Source organism: Sodiomyces alkalinus, assembly GCF_003711515.1.
Source record: "Sodiomyces alkalinus F11 unplaced genomic scaffold SODALscaffold_21, whole genome shotgun sequence".
NCBI lineage: Eukaryota > Fungi > Ascomycota > Sordariomycetes > Glomerellales > Plectosphaerellaceae > Sodiomyces > Sodiomyces alkalinus.
Window position 1 is genome coordinate 23,609 of NW_021167099.1, and position 16,990 is coordinate 40,598.

At 56.3% G+C, this 16,990-nt stretch overlaps 6 protein-coding genes across 6 annotated transcripts; 4 read left to right on the top strand and 2 right to left on the bottom strand.

The window, feature by feature from the left end:
- Nucleotides 1-692: 692 nt before the first annotated feature.
- SODALDRAFT_129593 (dual specificity protein kinase FUZ7) lies at nucleotides 693-2,980 on the top strand. Its single transcript, XM_028606691.1, has 4 exons — nucleotides 693-1,267; nucleotides 1,351-1,508; nucleotides 1,603-2,134; nucleotides 2,201-2,980. The coding sequence occupies exons 1-4, from the start codon at nucleotides 980-982 to the stop codon at nucleotides 2,789-2,791; spliced, it is 1,569 nt and encodes a 522-aa protein (XP_028462264.1). The 5' UTR covers nucleotides 693-979; the 3' UTR covers nucleotides 2,792-2,980.
- A 632-nt stretch (nucleotides 2,981-3,612) lies between these two features.
- On the bottom strand, nucleotides 3,613-4,834 carry SODALDRAFT_346921 (HAD-like protein; the record flags this gene model as incomplete). The annotated part of the gene is made up of 3 exons (XM_028613272.1): nucleotides 4,581-4,834; nucleotides 3,949-4,321; nucleotides 3,613-3,852 (listed from the first exon to the last, which is right to left on the bottom strand). The coding sequence occupies exons 1-3, from the start codon at nucleotides 4,709-4,711 to the stop codon at nucleotides 3,613-3,615; spliced, it is 744 nt and encodes a 247-aa protein (XP_028462265.1). The 5' UTR covers nucleotides 4,712-4,834.
- A 307-nt stretch (nucleotides 4,835-5,141) lies between these two features.
- SODALDRAFT_331568 (ribosomal protein L19) lies at nucleotides 5,142-9,102 on the top strand. The gene is made up of 4 exons (XM_028611481.1): nucleotides 5,142-5,421; nucleotides 5,514-7,401; nucleotides 7,466-8,122; nucleotides 8,218-9,102. Exons 1-4 carry the CDS (start codon nucleotides 5,365-5,367, stop codon nucleotides 8,841-8,843), a joined length of 3,228 nt encoding a protein of 1,075 aa, XP_028462266.1. The 5' UTR covers nucleotides 5,142-5,364; the 3' UTR covers nucleotides 8,844-9,102.
- Nucleotides 8,843-12,042, bottom strand: SODALDRAFT_382484 (DNA polymerase epsilon subunit B). The gene is made up of 2 exons (XM_028615238.1): nucleotides 11,083-12,042; nucleotides 8,843-10,988 (listed from the first exon to the last, which is right to left on the bottom strand). The coding sequence occupies exons 1-2, from the start codon at nucleotides 11,826-11,828 to the stop codon at nucleotides 9,275-9,277; spliced, it is 2,460 nt and encodes an 819-aa protein (XP_028462267.1). The 5' UTR covers nucleotides 11,829-12,042; the 3' UTR covers nucleotides 8,843-9,274.
- Nucleotides 12,043-12,260: 218 nt separating this feature from the next.
- On the top strand, nucleotides 12,261-13,633 carry SODALDRAFT_331570 (hypothetical protein). Its single transcript, XM_028611482.1, has 3 exons — nucleotides 12,261-12,443; nucleotides 12,626-13,170; nucleotides 13,258-13,633. Exons 1-3 carry the CDS (start codon nucleotides 12,351-12,353, stop codon nucleotides 13,334-13,336), a joined length of 717 nt encoding a protein of 238 aa, XP_028462268.1. The 5' UTR covers nucleotides 12,261-12,350; the 3' UTR covers nucleotides 13,337-13,633.
- Nucleotides 13,634-14,090: 457 nt separating this feature from the next.
- On the top strand, nucleotides 14,091-16,582 carry SODALDRAFT_286532 (protein kinase SNF1; the record flags this gene model as incomplete). The annotated part of the gene is made up of 4 exons (XM_028608540.1): nucleotides 14,091-14,539; nucleotides 14,615-15,450; nucleotides 15,526-16,197; nucleotides 16,287-16,582. 4 exons carry the CDS (start codon nucleotides 14,091-14,093, stop codon nucleotides 16,580-16,582), a joined length of 2,253 nt encoding a protein of 750 aa, XP_028462269.1.
- Between the last annotated feature and the right edge of the window lie 408 nt (nucleotides 16,583-16,990).

Sequence of the window (16,990 nt, forward strand, 5' to 3'; positions counted from 1 at the left end):
GCATGAGAACTATTGATCCCCCAAAAGTGCTCCTCGTAACAGGTTACAGCTTCAATTCAGCGCTATGTGACCTACCTACCTACTACCTACCTTAACATGTTTGACTTCTTATCAGGTACGAAGTACTCAGTCAGATATTATCGTACAGTCACCGTCGGGCACTTGGCACGGTCTTGGGGTTGTTGGGGTACGTACTCTGTAACCGTAGGGACTACCTAAGGTACAAGTTCACTCAACCCCCCATGCCCAAAACAGGACCTGACGATCCGTAACCCCTCCCTCATTCTTCTTCCACCTCAGACTCTCCTCCTATTTGCCGTTTCCCTCCACCAACCTGGCCACAGAAGTACGAATATCCAAAAAGCCGCTCCTTTTTCGCATTGCCCATTGCTCCTTTATTACAGTACTCTCTCGGGTAGGAGTGGGTGCCTTATTACTCACCACAGTCCACCCCCAGGACACCAGAAATTCTCCCGTCTCCGCGCTGGGACGACCCGACCCCCTTCTATTCTACCTTAGACCAACCACTAGGTATTTAGACCCAGCTTTGGGTACATGTGTGCAGTAGTGTTACGGATACCGTACTGCGTCCAGCGCTATCGACTTTGTTGCCCGATCGAGAGTCGCTCTCCCCCACCACCCTTTTTTGACTAACAGGGAGAGAGGTTAGAAGACGGCACCCCAGCAATCTATCCTCATATCCTCCTCCTCATTTTCCTCGTCTTCACACCATTTGCTTCCCGAAACCCATCGTCGAGCCCACTAAGCTCCGTTCACACTTCGCGGTCCGGGGGAAAAGCTAGTCCCTCCGCCAACTGAAGGGCCTGCTTGCTGGCTCATTGCCATCTCCGCCTCATTCTACAGTCCTGAACACCCCCGTCTCCGGGGACACCGCCTCGCGATCAACTCCATACACCTCTCCACGCACCGCCCGAGACTCCGATCCTTTCCCCGAAACCTCGGCTTCCCGCTGCCCAACATGGCCGACCCTTTTGCGCCTCGCTCGATGAAGCGCAAGAACGTCAAGGGCCTCGCCTTGACCCCTGCCGCCCCTAAACCGCCTCCCACGGCCGAGACGAGTAGACACGACTTCGATCCCCACGACAAGGACGGGAACGACCACAGCGCGCAACTCGAAATCGGCATCGAGTACAAGCTGGACCTCAGGCCGGAGGACCTCGAGATCTTGAAAGAGCTTGGTTCGGGTAACGGCGGCACCGTTAGCAAGGTCAAGCATCTCCTGACGGGGACTGTCATGGCCCGAAAGGTACGAAAACGGAAATACTGAGAACCAGCCTCTGCGGTCCTGTGCTTTCCCCTGTTGACTTTAATGTGTCTGGGCTTTGCTAGGTTATCCACGTCGAGGCCAAGAAGGAGATGCGGAAGCGCATCGTCAGGGAGTTGCAGATCATGCACGGCTGCCAGTCCGAACACATTGTCAACTTTTACGGAGCCTTCTTGAATCACAACAACGATGTGATCATGTGTATGGAGTACATGGATGTCGGGTGGGTAACTCTAACATGCGTCTTTGACTCTTTTTTTTTTCTTCCCTTTCTCTCGCTCTCTTTCGCTTCTTCAAGGCTGACTAGGTCATGTTAGGTCACTGGATCGTGTTTCCCGAGTCTTCGGTCCTATCCGAGTCGATGTGCTGGGCAAGATCGCTGAAGCTACGTTGGGTGGCTTGACGTACCTCTACTCTAAGCATCACATCATGCATCGTGACATCAAGCCGTCCAATATCTTGGTGAACTCCAGGGGAAGCATCAAGCTCTGCGACTTTGGCGTCTCGGGAGAGCTTATCAACTCGGTCGCCGATACCTTCGTGGGCACTTCGACATACATGGCCCCCGAGCGGATCCAGGGCGAGAAGTACACCGTCAAGTCCGATGTGTGGAGCTTCGGCCTCACCATCATGGAACTGGCCATCGGCAAGTTCCCATTCGCCGCCAGCGAGCAGCTGTCGGACGGAGACGGCGCACCGGCCGGCATTCTCGATTTGCTGCAGCAGATTGTCCACGAGCCTGCGCCAAGACTGCCCAAGAGCGATGCTTTCCCTTCCATCCTGGAAGACATGATCCAGAAGTGTCTTTGCAAGGTTCCCGACGAGCGTCCTACTCCTCAGGAGTTGTTTGTAAGTTGACTGCTTTTTCCTCTTGTTTCTGTCTGTCCTGCGCAACCACTAACAAACTCTTCCTAGGACCGGGACCCGTTCGTCCAGGCGGCCAAGAGAACGCCGGTCAACTTGAGGGAATGGGCCGTCAGCCTTATGGAGAGGGACAACCGAAAGTCACATCTGGCGCCTCAACTCTCGCCGGCTACGCGTGAGTTGCTCAACTCCAGCGAATCCCCGACGTTTCACTTGGCCCTGGCCGACGACCGTGCCTTCGATACTCCCACCTCGGGGGAGATTCCTATTGCTCGTGCGGGCGTGTCACCCAGAGATGGTCATGGCCACCCGCAGAACCGCTCACCCACCAGGAATGGCGTGTCGTCAGGTCGGTCAGTGGGACCCCCGCATCCTGGCATGGGCCCAAGAATTATCACAAGCAACTCGATCCCCAAGGTCGGGGACCATCCGATGAGCGCAGGCCCGTCGAGCGGCGCCGGCGGCAGCACCTTCAGCTTACCCGTCCGACCAGCCCCGCCGGGGGGACCTTTACCGCCCCCGCCGCCTCGGAAGGAAACCCCTGATGATATGCGAAGGGAAAACAGGAGACAGGCTACATTCGGCATACCGCCCTCAAACAGGGGCTACATGGGTGATGTCTACAACGGTTCCTCCCACTGACTGGGTGGCATAGTAGCCGTCTCACTCTTTTGGTCTACTCGTGCCTTTGTCTCTCTTGGACGTTCCCATAAAGATGGCGACATCGTCTCGCCTTTTACATGTCCCCGCCAGTGCAATAAGCGACGCATCGGAAGACCGTTGTTACTCTTACTCCGTCAGATGGAACACACTGCAGAACGAAACCAAAGCGCCAAGTATACCCCTCCCTTTTAGTACGACAGCGAGAAAGACTCTACATGTGGCGTCCCCACGGATACCCCCTCGGCTCCTTCACCCGACAATTGCTTCCCCAGCACGAGTCTAGCGACAATTTGCGACATGGATAGTGAACCTGTGTAAGACGTCCGACGACGCAAATCTTCCACATCCACTTTGCCCTATCTGCATGCAAAGATTTCACACGAGCCTTCCTCTTGGGTGCATACTTCAAGTCCAATTTTTTTCTTTTTCCTTTTTTCGCATTGTGGCGGCGTCTGAATTGAAAAGGATTTCACACCTCGATCACTGTCCGTGTTTGATAGCCTGCATATATGTAAGGCAGGAGGGATCATGTATCTGGCCACCTGAGCATCAGGACTGAACATCAGTACTGAGGATCTCCTTGTGGTGTGAGCCACAACAGGTAGAGGCCGCCATCGGTTTCATTGTCGGTCCCTGCTACGTAAGGTATACAAATGTCAACGTTGTCCCTTTCGTCTCCTTCTAACTCGGTGGGGAATTCTCTCTACGTGTAGGTGAAAAGGTGAGCTTTCTCGTAGGTTCAGCTATGGGGTTTTTTTTTTTTTTTTTTTTTTTTTTTGCCTTCCTTCTGCATTCCGGGTCTATGGATTCGTAGAGCGTCGGATCTCGAAGCCCTCTTCTAGTATCGGTATCAGTTCATCTAACCGTCGGATGACCAAGTCAGTGTGGTGATGTTCCACGAGGTGGCCGTTCACATCGTTGAGGAGCAATACGGTCGCCGCACCCGCCTTTCGCCCGGCGGTCATGTCGTCTATGGAGTCGCCGACCATGATAAGCCCACTCGCATCCGCCTCGCCCTCCTCCCCGACCTCCGTCCCATTCTCACCCCCGCCCTCCGCGGCGCCGTCCTCTCCGTTCAACACTATGACCTGCCCGTCATTCTGCGCACTCCCACCCGAGTTCTTCTGCCCCCGGACGAGTCCCCAACTGCTGGCGATGTGCAGGATGCCGGCCGGGTGGGGCTTGGCCGGGCGGAAATCGCGGGTGACGATGGGGGAGAAGTGGCTGTCGGGGAGGAACTTGCCGAGGAGGTGGGCGACGGGGGTGTCGAAGTTGCGGGTGCAGATGCCCTTGCGGATGCCGCGGGCGTCGAGGTACGACATGATCTCGGCCAGGCCGGGCTGGGCGACCTGGGCGGCCATGGCCTCGCGCTCGATGGCGCGGATGGTCTCCATGGCCTCCTCGCGGGCTTCTGGTGTCGGGAGGGAGTAGACATGCTCTAGGATGTCGATGGATTTGGCGATGGAAAGGGCGGCGCGCATCTGGCTGAACATGTAGGTTTGGGGTTCACTGTGAGATGAGAGTGAGCATGAGGCCATCGGTTTCACGAAATGTATCTGCATTCATTGGTTCCATCTGGTCCTCAAGCCTCTTCTTTTTTTTTTCTTTCTGTGTTTTTTTTTTCTTTCTTTTTTTTTTTCTTTCTTTTTTTTTTTCTTTCTTTTTTTTTTTCTTTCTTTTTTTTTTGTATTTTCTTTTCGTTCGGTTTGTGTTGTTGATTCTTAAGCTCATCTGAGTTGCTCATGCGGTGTTGTCAAAACTAACTTACCACAGCGTTCCATCGACGTCGAAAACGACGCCTTGCAGCCGAGGGGCGTCGGGTGAGGGGCTCACGCCCTGCTTGAGGGGCGCAAACCGGAGGGGCTTGGATACTGCCATGCTAAATACCAGTGTTCGCATAAGGTGCGTTCTAAGAAGGGGGGGGAAGGGTATTTTTTAAGTGAACGAATGTATGAATGAAAAAAAAAAGAATAGATGAGAAGAAATCGAAGCCCGTCGAAACCCCGTTCCCTCTTGCTCACTTGCAACTTTTTTGAGTACAAGATGAGAGACACGGAGATGGGAGATGGGCCAAGAGAACATGAAGACAATTGTGGCTTGTCCTTGTACTACCTTAGCCACACCATGGATCGATGGCTGGCCCACATGACAGTGTGAGTACTGTATAATAAGGTATCCACATACCGTGTACTAAGGTAATGACGCCAGCCACCACACATGTGCTACGTACCTTAGCCAAGTCATTCACTATTCACCCAGGAGCTCCATCCCGACCTTCCCTTGCATCGACCTTCCATCTCCACTCCACCTTCTTCTACCTAAGCTTTACCTACCGGTACCTACTCCGAAGCTCAACTCAATTGTCAGATCGTTGCCCACTGTATCCGAACTCGTCCCCACGATCAACAACCTTACTTTGTAGTGTATAAACACGCGTTTAACACACTTTCTTTCCATTTGCTGTCGAATTTATTTGCTCGTTTTTCTATCTTTTCCTCGCCCGCTCTCTGTATTATCATTATCTTCGAGAATGCGAACGCCCAACCATTACCATGGCCTCGTCGACGTCCACAACCCAGTGGCCGCCCAGGCGACCCTCCCAGCGTAGTGTACGTTGCTCCTCCGCCTGCCGTCATTCACGCGTATTCAGCGCGTCTCCAGAGTTGCCAGTTGACATGTATGCTGTCTCTCATTGCGGTAGAAGCTTCGAAATGGCACCGTGATCATTCCGTCAACCGGAGAGCGCACCCGCCGCCACTTAACCCTCCGTCCCTCGAACCACGGTCGCCCCGAAGATCGTCGATCCCTTTCTTTTCTTCATTCCGAGGATGGATATCCCGCTTTCGCAAGACAAATAAAAAAACTCCCTACGAAGCTCTGGACTTTCCTCAAGTCCCCGGCTGGTCGCGGTGTGCTCAAATGCAGCCTGGCCTATTTCCTCGGCAGCTTGGCCACCTATCTGCCTCCTGTGTCTGCCTTCCTTGGAAAGCCGGACGGAAAGCACGTCGTCGCAACCATTACGGTTTACTTTCATGCCAACCGCACGTGGGGGTCAATGCTCGAGGCCGTCATCATCGCAGTCTGCGCCATTGCTTACGCCCAAAGCTTGTCCATCATCGCCATGGGCTTGTCTCTGCTTGGTGCCGAGACGGGATTCAAGACCCTCTCCCACATCGCGGTACTCGTCCTCTGCATCGGCTTTGGTCTAGGCTTTGTGGGATGGGTCAAGGCCAAGATGGACAACCCGCTGGTGAACGTCGGTTGCACCCTAGCCTCGATCTCTATCATTGCTACCATCACCAAAGAGGAAGCCATCCATGATGGCTATCTTTCCTGGGTGAAGATTGTGCAGATCTTCAAGATCCTTGTCATGGGAGTTAGCATTGCCACCCTGGTGAACCTGCTTGTTTGGAGGACCTCTGCCCGGGCCAACTTGCGGAGCACCTTTAACTCGGCCACCTTGTCGCTCGGCGATATGCTCGCTACCATCTCGCGAGCCTTTTTGAACGGTACAGAGGAGGAGCTTTTGTCCCCGGACTACACTCGTATGCGGGAGGACTACAGGACCGCTTACACTAAGATGTCGAAGAACCTGGGGGAGGCCAAGCTGGAACATTACTTGCTGGGCCGTGAGGCCATCTATCACCTGGATCGGGAAGTCGTCAGGTCCTTCGAAGTCCTGACACATGCCTTGGGAGGCCTTAGGAGTGCCGCCGAAACGCAATTCGCACTCCTCAAGGAGCTGCCCCAGGAAGCGCCGACGGGTCAGACGTCGCCCGGACCGAACCTCTTCTCGCCCACGCTGGCCAGGTCCTCTTCCTGGCAATCTAGGACCTCCTGGGACCGAGTCGGGACGCTAGCTGCCATCGACGAGTCGGAGGAGACCGAGCCGGAGTTTGCCCCCGCATATCTCGGCCAGCCCATCAAGCTGCGCTCGCCATCTGATATATTTGAACTCTTCATCGCGCGATTGGGTCCGTCAATGAAGTCTTTAGCGTATACTCTCAGCGAGATCTTGAGGACGCCTACCTTCGGGCCCCCGCCGACATACGAAATCACGGTCAACGAGCACTTCCGACGCAGCCTCCAGGATGCTCTGACCATCTACAACGAGACGAGGACGAGAGCCCTGCGTGAGATCTACAAAGCCATCGAGCTCGACAGGTCCAGGTCGGAGAGTATCCAGGCGGACATCGAGGAGGTGGCAGCGGCCTGTGGGCATTTTAGTTTCAGCCTTCAGAACGTGGCCGAGTACATTGACGCCCATCTGGTCGTCTTGGAGGACTTGAAGTTTGCTCGAGCCACCAGCGGCCGCCGCTGGAACTGGCTGAAATTCTGGCAACTGTGGGCAAACAGACGGAGGAGGGTCAAGCCCGACGGCGACCCGGACCGGGAGGCGCTGCTTCCACAAGAACCTGGTCCAGACGCGCCGGTGAGGCGAATGAAGAAATCGGGTATGCCGAGAGGCCTTCCCGCCGAAATCGTGCATCAGAGAGACAGCTGGCATGCGGCTCCCCATGCCAGTTCCATTGTGAGGACCATCTCTCAAGCATCGCTTAAGGTGTTGAGGTTTCTGTCTCGGGACGACAGTATGTTATACCCCGTCACTTTGTCTGTAAAAAAGAATTCCCTTATTTTTCTGACAATGTCTAGTACGATTCGGCATCAAAATCGGCGTTGGTGCCATGATATGGGGTGCATTTGCATTCCTCCCCGCCACGCGCCCAATTTACAAGCATTGGAGAGGCGAATGGGGTCTGCTCTCCTACATGATCGTCACGAACATGACTATGGGAGCAGCAAACACCACCGGCTACACCAGATTCCTCGCCACACTGGTCGGCGGTAGTTGTGCTCTGGCCACGTGGGCCGTCTGCGAAGCAAATGCCGTCGCGCTGGCCTTCTTCGGATGGGTGATGAGCGTCGGCAGTTTTTACGTCATGCTCGTTCGGGGGAAAGCCCCCCTTGGCCGTACGACACTGTTGGCATGGAACGTCACTGTCCTCTACGCCTACTCATTGACCCAGCAGGTGGACGATGACGATGATGACGAGGGCGGCACGACTCCGATCATGTTTGACATTGTCTATCATCGAGTTCTCATGGTGAATCTGGGTATTTTCGCCGGTATTATGATGTGCCGGCTCATCTGGCCCATCTCGGGCAGACTCAAGTTCAAGGAGGGTCTCGCCGTTCTCTACCTGCAGCTGGGTCTCATCTGGAGGCGAGGCCCGCTGGCTATACTACTAAAGAGCGACAACACAGAATCGTACATGAAAGCCGGAGAAGAGAAGGCCCTTCAGCGATACGGTAAGCTAATACGGATCTTTTCTTTCCCTGCGGGCTTTGACCGTGTTTTTGCTGATTTGTTTTTCTTTTTTTTTTTCTTTTTCTTGCCCACACAGCCCTCAAGCTCGATGCCCTCCGTAAATCGGCCAAAGCCGAGTTCGAGCTCCGTGGCCCATTCCCAGACGCCTCTTGCGCCCGTATCATGCAGTCAACTCAAAAGATTCTCGACGGATTCCACGCCATGAGGCTGGTGACTTCGAAGCGCGGCAACCTTTCGCCGGGCGAGCGTGCCCTGCTCGTACACACGGCCCCCGAGCGCGCTCAGATTTGCGACCGTATCTGCCACGTCTTCCAGGTCCTCGCCAGCTCCGTCATGCTCGAGTACCCGCTCACCGATGCGGTTCCTTCGGTGGGGAATAATAAGGATAGGCTGCTGGGCAAGATTCACCGGTTTCGAAAGGAGCACCAGCGCCGGCTAAGTGGCACCGATGAGGAGGGGACGAACCAGCGGGAGAATTCGAACGGGGATGCGCAGGGAAATAGAGACGGGAAGGCGAGCAAAGATGCGCCGACCCGTCCGCAGTTGCAGGACATCGATGTGGTGGTCGAAGAGCAGGATTACGCGCTGCTTTATGCGTATATCCTCGTCACGACGCAGGTTGCGCAGGAGCTCCGTGTGGTGCAGAAGGAGGTGGAGGGGCTCTACGGCGTGCTCGATGAACATGCCATGTTGTTGCGTTGAGGTTTTCTTTCTGCCCTATACTCGTGGCAGCAGGTGGGCGTTTTGGGGTTGTCGGATCAACGGTAACTATAAAACGTTTTTCGAACTTGGGACTGGCGGATCTGGGCTGGGCTGGGCAGTGCCCCTTTTTTTCCGGCGTAGAGACGGGACTGGGCGGCATGTAAGAGACAGCGACAGCGACTTTGTGTCCGTACGTGGATACACAATAATTAGACGCTTCATGACATATATTATCATACCGGCCGAGTTTGTTCATCAAGCTATAAACATAATGATTGCATTTGTTTGTCCTCGCGGAACTGTCATAAACACCCGTAATGCATTCCATGCTATATGATAGGTGTCCTCCCCTCCAACGCCTCACGCCCCGACGAATCCTGAAAAGAGGTAGCCAAGCCCGTCGCGTTTTAGCCAAGCAGACCCCTTCCGCCTCAGAAGGAAATCTCCCTGATCGTTCCCACTTTGCCCATCTCATACTCAACCCAGCGGCCGACCCGCGTGCGACCCGGGACGAGCACGCCCGACGGGTTCATGACGTGGCACCCCTCGTAGGTGACGCAGAAGGGCGGCGCGGAGGTATCGACGAGAACCATGGCCGTGGGGAGCGGGTACAGATGCAGGGCGCTGGCGTAGTCCCAGTGTACGGGCCGGGTAGCGTTGCGGAAGGGGGCTAGGTAGCCCTGGTCTAGGAGGGTCTTGACGAGCTTGCGGGCCGTGTGGAGGTCTTGCGGGACCTGGGGGACTGGTGGTGGTGCAGACTTGGTCGCGGGGTCGGAAGATTCCGCGTCCAGGTCCATGGCGTCTTCTTGTTCGGCGGTGGCGTTTTCGTTTTCGTTTCCGTTTCCGTTTGCATTATCCTTGTCGTCGTGGGGAGGTTGCGCGGCGGAGGGCGATGATGAGGACTTTAGCCGTACGGCGGTGCGTCGTAGACGGGCGGCGAGGTCGTCGCGGAAGAGGAGGATCTCATGGTTGGGGCCGAAGAGAGTGATCCGGCTGGGGTTGGACGTCCAGATGGCCTCGCCCTCCGCCGGTTTCCCCTGGCCCTCTGGCGCGTCGCGGGCGGCCTCGGCGTTGGCGGCGGCAAACGTGCGGCGGATGCGCGAGGTGAAGAGGTCCGGGGCGGGTTTACGGGGCAGCGGGACGGCCGCACCGCCGCCGAAGGACGAGACCCACGCGTCGTTGTCGCCGGGGACGAAGACGAAAGTCGCGCTCCGCAAAAGAGTGGGGAAGTCGGCGAGGGTGCTGGCCAGGGCGTCGAAGACCTCCTTGTATTCGATACTGCCGCCGGCGCCTGCGGCCCCGGGGCCCCGCGCTAGGACGGCGTGCTGTGTGAAGTTGCCGGCGAGGACGAAGGATATCGGGGTCTGGCCTTCGGGCTCGGCAGCGTAGAGGGCGAGGATCTTGCGAAGGGCTTGCAGGGTACGGGGCTGATCGAGGTTGAGTTCGCCGAGGATGACGACGCGGCCACGGCCCGGGGTGTGGGTGTGGGTGTCGTCGGCCGAGCGCCGGGGCAGGAGTCGCTGCTCCAGCTTGCGCATCCGGGACCCGACGGCGCGCTCGCTACCTACTCCGAGGAAGTCGATCCAGCCGAAGCCACCTCCTATGGTGCTATCTTGGCCTCCGTCGGGTCCGTTCACGCCGAGAGTGATGCGGCGCTTTTCGCAGGGCGGCTGGCCCAGGAAGAAGGCCTGAAACCGTCCGCCAAGGGTGCCGCCGACTCCACTACTACCGCTGAGGCCCTTGCCGACAGATTCCTCTTCCTCTTCGTAGACGCCATCCACGAGGACAATCATACCGGGGGCGAACCAGGCCGAGTCGTCGGGAATGGCTACCGCTTGCGAGATGTCGAGAGCAATGGTCCCTGTGAGATCGCTGATGGCCAGACCGCCTGTGGGGAGCACGACCAGCATGCCGAGGAGCATATGATGGCTGCCATGACGGCCTAGCAGGTTAGCTATGGGGGTGATCTTGTGGCTCTGTTGATTGGATGACGATCGACGCAATGTAGGCGCCCTGATGCTAGCAACGGTGGAGACCTGGAAGGCTTCGTTTCGTAGGAGGCGTTGGTGGATGACATTATATCTGTTTCGGAAGAGAGCCGTCTTGTGTGATGCTGATGGGAGGAGAGACGGTTTGGCGGTTTCCCTGGTTTGCTCGATCATTTGCCATTTGTCAGTTTCAGTCGCAGAATCTTTCCTTCCTCAAAGGTGAGAGAGTCCGCTAAAGTCCGCTAACACACCTCTCAAAATGCTTCTTCGCAACATTGTAGGATAACCGGGGCTGCTCGAAAGCTCCCACGACCTTCAGCCATTTCCTGGGGTCTAGAAGGGCCTCGTCCTCGTCCACCACGTCGGCACCCACATCAAGGCCTGACATTCCGAAGCTCTGCTGGGACTCTTCCCTCGTCAACGCGGCGTTCGGTCGCAATCCCATGCGGGTGGTAGAAAAGCCGGCCTCTTCTTCGGCGGCCAGGGACAGCGTGCTGTCCTGCCTGCTGAGACCCCTCCCGCCACTGATGATCTTACCCCCGCTCATATTGCCCTCCAGAGTCTTGAGAATCTCCTTGAGCTCCTTGTTTGCGCCGTCGACAATGACACCTCCATTGCGAGCCTTCCAGGACCTGGCTGCCTCTTCTAGTACTTTCTCGGCCAACCCTTCCTCGCGCCATCCTGAGCCACAATGACGGCCTATAAAGGTAGCAAGCTCCTGTAGCGCCGACGAGGTGAGGGTCAGGCCGTGTTTCTTCGTAAAGGTACGGAAGGCAAGGGGTCGGAGAGTCGCTGGCGGTAGGATGATGGGGAGTATTGCATGTTTCGTCGGAGCAGTAACCTTGAAGGGTTTCAGCGGGTGGACAGGGGTCCCAAAGGCGGGTGAGGACGAGGGAATGGCAGATGAAGAGGGGGCGGGAGTTTTCGAGTTGCCGCCGAAGATGTGGGCGATGGTGGTCTTTCGCTTGGGAAATATGGCCGGCGGCGGGAGATCCATGATGGGTTATGGGTTGGCTGCCCTGGCTTGGTGGTATATCGGTGAATGGTATTGAGTGCCATCCAAGCTGAAGGCTGTAACTTCAAGAGAGATGCGAACACATGGGGAGGGTTTGTGGGGGTTGGCTTGGCAGTTGAGTTCTGCAACACCGGATGTCGATAGTTGCTGTCCAGGGTCCAGGTCGAGGTCGAGGGTTGAAGGTTGAGAGAGGATTTCGCCGTTGGATGTCGTTTAATTGAATCGCGTCAAATGGGCTCTGAGCGCGTCTGAGGTACGTGCTTCGCGACTAGCGATAAGATAGGATAAGAAGTATGCAGGTAGAGGTACCTACATGTAATTAAGTACCCTGGTATCTTATTCGGAATTGCAGCAAGGTACCGGTAATTAATTATTAGACCTACAGTTTTGTCGCATTTCCTCCCCGGCAGCTCCAAAAGCTTGAAGTTCTTGTTTCTTCTTCACACCAACCCGACAACACAAATCGACAAGTTCTCTAAAACAGCAAGGGTACTTCGAACGGCCATGTTAGCAACGACGATTCGAATCGCTCCACGGTATAGAGGCACATTTCCCTTCTTACGGACTGTCTCTACTCTCGCATCCAATCCTCGCATTGTCAGTACCTCCCATGAAATGTACCCGAGAACACCCATACACCATACACCATCCGCCCATCCGCCCACACGCCCACACGCCCACACCCGCGCCTCTGGGGTTTTATCAAGCCTTGTCGAGATCCATTGAGCTCCCCATAGACTTCACAGCGAACGGCTAACCCCTCCGATGTGGCGCGACAGAAAGTCTTCCCTGCAGACTCATCGCGAGCGTCTTTCCTCCTGAGCTACCTCGACACGCAGCCTCCAAACCACAGGTTAGCCATCGGGTTTTCGACCAAAGACCCACCGACACCGCAGTCTTTCAACGAGAACCAGACTTTCTTATCCATCCTCTACGATGTCCTTGCCGAGTATGCGCCAAAGGATAAGGATCTGATCGCCCAAGCCAGAGCCTTTGCGGGACCCGGCGGAGCCAATCTGGGCTCGGGAGGCATGTTCTTCCCGCAGCAGAGCAAGAGACGGTCTAGCAAGTCTACGTCGGCGAAGCAAGGAGGAGGGGGCGGCGCTGGGGGTAGCGGAGCCGGCGGAGCCAGCGGTCAAGGAGGGGCCGGCGGTGGTGGTCACGCCGGCTATGTCCATCTCAGTGACGCGAGAAATCCACCAGACTTTGGGCGGATCGCGTGGCCAGAGGATATCCTGGGCAGCGTCGAGGTCGACCAACAAGGCAACATCGTGGGCAAGCTCCAGCCCAGTGGCACATATCGCATCATCACGAATGAGGGAATGTAAGTCCAAAAGACAAAATGACAACAAGATGCCCTGGGAATCTGCCAATGCGCCAGGCGAATGGAGATAGGCTAACGAAACCCCAGTCTCGGGCTCAGCCCTTACTTGACAGAGAGACTTGTCGAGAGGCTCAAGGAAGAGGAGAAGAGGGACAGATCCAGTTGAGCTGGTTTGTAGGGTGTGAATACCAAGATTGATACCTTCATGTCTATGCTATGTCGGCCTACGTATTGTCCTCGGCCATGTCAACAGCGGGAGATGACTGCGACTGCGAGTTCGGGATGAGATGGATCCACACCACTGCGAAGTACGCGTGCCGGCATTTGGGCCCCGTCTTTGGAATATGTAACCGTAAAAACTAAGGTACGGTCTGTTCAACATAGTACGGGGTACGGATATACACTTTGTACGAAATCAGGTCCCCAGAAAAACGGTGAAGAGAACTAATGTATGCGCGAGCACGGACCACCTTCTCCTCTCACTGAATTTGGGGACAGTGGGAACTCCCACTGTGTTAACGAGTACGGTCTAACAAAACCCCACCATCGTCCAACTTCGTCATGCCGCTTGAACCAACATATTACTTCGCAACCTGCTCTATACGAAGGAGTACGGTGTACTAATCATCTATTACTTATCAACCCACTCCCACACTGCACCCAGACCAGACGTCTCTCCAATCGCCCCTAGTCATTCCGATCGGCACCCCTCACCCTCCCCAAAAAAATTAGAAAGAGAAAGAGGCCCCCGGGCATTACCCTACAGTGGCACCCACCCCCCAGTAATTTAGTCGCCCGTATCATAGGCGAGGCGACCCGTCTGCCCGGTCTGGCGGTCGAAACCCCCGGCCCAGTCCCCGCCCTCCCCTCAAGCCAACGTCAAACGTCAAACACCAAACGAGCCGACATCCCCCGACGACATGTCTAATTCTAGGGGCTTCGACGACGAGGAGCTCACTATAACCCTGTCGCCGTCCCAAGTTCGCCGTCGGCCGCATAATGAGACGTTCCCAGCCTCGTCTCCCCATCACAACGACCCCTCTTCGACCACTTCTAGACACCCTTCCCGCGTGGGCGAAGCCGGAGCCCCCGCCAACGCCAACATGGCCTCTGCCGGCTCTGGCTCCGGCCTTCCCACTGTCCGCGAGAGAATCAAGACGGAGCAACGTATCGGCGCCTACAAGGTCATCAAGACCCTCGGCGAAGGCTCCTTCGGCAAGGTGAAGCTGGCTATCCACATCAGCACCGGTCAGCATGTCGCCCTCAAGATCATCGCCCGGAAGAAGCTCATTAGCCGTGACATGGCCGGTCGTGTCGAGCGAGAGATTGAATATCTTCAACTACTGAGGCATCCCCATATCATCAAGCTGTACGCCCCCCCCCAACGCCTCTTTTCCTTTGCGTCCGCGAAACTGATTTGCTTGAATTTTTCCTTTCGTTCCAGGTATACCGTTATCAAGACCCAGAATGAGATCATCATGGTCCTCGAATACGCCGGCGGCGAATTATTTGACTACATCGTCCAGAACGGTCGCATGAAGGAAGCAGAGGCCCGCCGTTTCTTCCAACAAATGCTTTGCGCTGTCGAATACTGCCATCGCCACAAGATCGTCCATCGCGACCTCAAACCCGAGAACCTCCTCCTGGACGATCAGCTGAACGTCAAGATTGCCGATTTCGGCCTGAGCAACATCATGACGGACGGCAATTTCCTCAAGACATCCTGCGGAAGCCCCAACTATGCCGCGCCCGAGGTCATCGGTGGGAAGCTCTATGCCGGCCCCGAAGTCGACGTCTGGAGCTGCGGCGTCATCTTGTACGTCCTGCTGGTCGGCAGGCTCCCCTTCGACGACGAACACATTCCCAGCCTCTTCGCCAAGATCGCCCGCGGCACCTACAGCATCCCCCAGTGGATAAATACCGGCGCCGCGAACCTCATCAAGAAAATGCTGGTCGTGAACCCCGTCCAGCGAGCCACCATCAAGGATATCAGGGACGATCCCTGGTTCACCACCGACCTGCCCGCCTATCTGCAGCCGCCTGTGGAAGAGTTCTACGATACGGGAGTGGACCCCAACAAGGCCATCAGGAAGAGCGACATTGCCCCCAACGCGAACATCAAGGTCCAGGAGAAGTTGCATGAGGAAGTGACGGAGAAGATTAGCAAGACGATGGGCTACGGTAAAAGGGATGTCGAGGAGGCCCTCGAAGCAGATGAGCCGTCAGCCATCAAGGACGCCTACCTGATCGTCCGCGAGAACAAGCTCATGCAAGTGACCGGTGCGTGTATACCTCTTCCCCCCCCCGCGTTTTTCTCCCACAAAAAGGGGCACTCATGTTAATTCCCGTCTGTAGAGACCCTAACCAGCCTCACAGTCGACCCAGAAGGATCCAACAGCCCCATGCCCAGCGCCTCGTCGGCCCGGTCAGGAACCTCCACCACAAGCGCTCCGCGGCCATACATCAGCAAAGTCGGCGTCCTACCCACCAGTCTGCCAGACTATCACAAGGCGTACGTGGAGCGGGAAAAGGCGGGGATCGAAGACACGCCCGTGCCGCCCGTCCTGCCGGACGAACCCGACGCCGTGACCCGCACGGAAGCGGAGCGAGAAGAGATGGCCCGTCGTCTCAAGCCCCATTCGAAGAATCAGCTCCGACTCGAGGAAGGCAGCAGGCGGCCGCAGGGCCTGACGCCCGTGTCAGGCCCCCCTCCCAAGAGAATCAAGCCCGTGCGATGGCAATTCGGTATCCGGTCGCGAAATGCGCCGTGGGAGGCGCTGCTATGCATCCACAAAGCTTTGCACAAGCTCGGGGCCACGTACGTACCGGACGAGGACTACGAGAAGTCCCAGATCGACGAAGACGACCAGGAACGGGGGGGCGCAGGAGGTAGCTATGATGACGGGTTCGGGAGCGGGACCCAGCCGTCGCAGCGTGGCAGCAGTTCAGCCGCCAGCATTGATCCGCAGAAGAGATACAAACTGCCAGCCGACCCGTGGCATATCAAGGTTCGCTGGGAAACAAGATGTAAGTCAAAGTCATTTCCTTTTCACCGGACATGGACCGGGGAGCGGGGAGCGGGGAGGGAAAGGGGCGGGGCTAACTGGAAGAATCAGTACTAGACAAACACTCTGCGGAACCACCAGAACGTGTCCGACACAGAGATAGGGGCAAGGCCCCTGAAGGCTACCACATCCATGACGACGACTCCGATATCCAACGAGATTTCGTGGCGCTCCATCTAGACATCCAGATATACGAGATGGAACCCACCGTCTACCTGGTCGACTTCAAGTGCTCCGGCTACGAAACAGCCGAGCGCCGGCTTCTCGACGAGAAAGACGTAACCAGCCCATTCCCCTTCCTCGACATGGCGGCCAAGCTTATCATGCAGCTTGCCGAAGCCGACTGAGAGACCTAGTATTCGGGTCTCACACTCTCTCTCTCCCTCTCTCACACACACACACTTTCTTTGATTTCAGGTTTTGTTTCTCCCCATCCCGTCTGGCGTCGGGGCGGGGCCTCGCCAAGAGGCAGGTTGGGTTTCAGTGCAAGGAATGAGGAAAAGAAAATAAGCAGCCACTGGGTATGGTGTAAAGCGGTTCATTGGAGCCTTGTCGTATTCGGCGAGTCGGGAGTTCCTGGGATCAAGGGATGTCGGGTTGATTCTGTGTTATATATCGGGAGGGAATGGATACACACCTTACTGAGCTTAAGACCGTCCATGCCGGAAACATTTTTTTTCCGCCCTCCGACTCCATTATGGAGGGGCAGGGCGCTCAACACATCGGACACCGGACATACGTGTCGAGTTATGTGG

Coding starts and splice junctions, on each gene's coding strand:
- SODALDRAFT_129593 (XM_028606691.1), top strand. CDS start 980: ATGGCCGACCCTTTTGCGCCTCGCTCGATGAAGCGCAAGAACGTCAAG. Junction 1,509..1,602: donor ATGGAGTACATGGATGTCGG/GTGGGTAACTCT, acceptor AGGTCATGTTAG/GTCACTGGATCGTGTTTCCC. Junction 2,135..2,200: donor CTACTCCTCAGGAGTTGTTT/GTAAGTTGACTG, acceptor AACTCTTCCTAG/GACCGGGACCCGTTCGTCCA.
- SODALDRAFT_382484 (XM_028615238.1), bottom strand. CDS start 11,828: ATGGATCTCCCGCCGCCGGCCATATTTCCCAAGCGAAAGACCACCATC. Junction 10,989..11,082: donor GCGAAGAAGCATTTTGAGAG/GTGTGTTAGCGG, acceptor CGAGCAAACCAG/GGAAACCGCCAAACCGTCTC.
- SODALDRAFT_331570 (XM_028611482.1), top strand. CDS start 12,351: ATGTTAGCAACGACGATTCGAATCGCTCCACGGTATAGAGGCACATTT. Junction 12,444..12,625: donor TCGCATCCAATCCTCGCATT/GTCAGTACCTCC, acceptor GTGGCGCGACAG/AAAGTCTTCCCTGCAGACTC. Junction 13,171..13,257: donor ATCATCACGAATGAGGGAAT/GTAAGTCCAAAA, acceptor ACGAAACCCCAG/TCTCGGGCTCAGCCCTTACT.
- SODALDRAFT_331568 (XM_028611481.1), top strand. CDS start 5,365: ATGGCCTCGTCGACGTCCACAACCCAGTGGCCGCCCAGGCGACCCTCC. Junction 7,402..7,465: donor GTTTCTGTCTCGGGACGACA/GTATGTTATACC, acceptor GACAATGTCTAG/TACGATTCGGCATCAAAATC. Junction 8,123..8,217: donor GAAGGCCCTTCAGCGATACG/GTAAGCTAATAC, acceptor TTGCCCACACAG/CCCTCAAGCTCGATGCCCTC.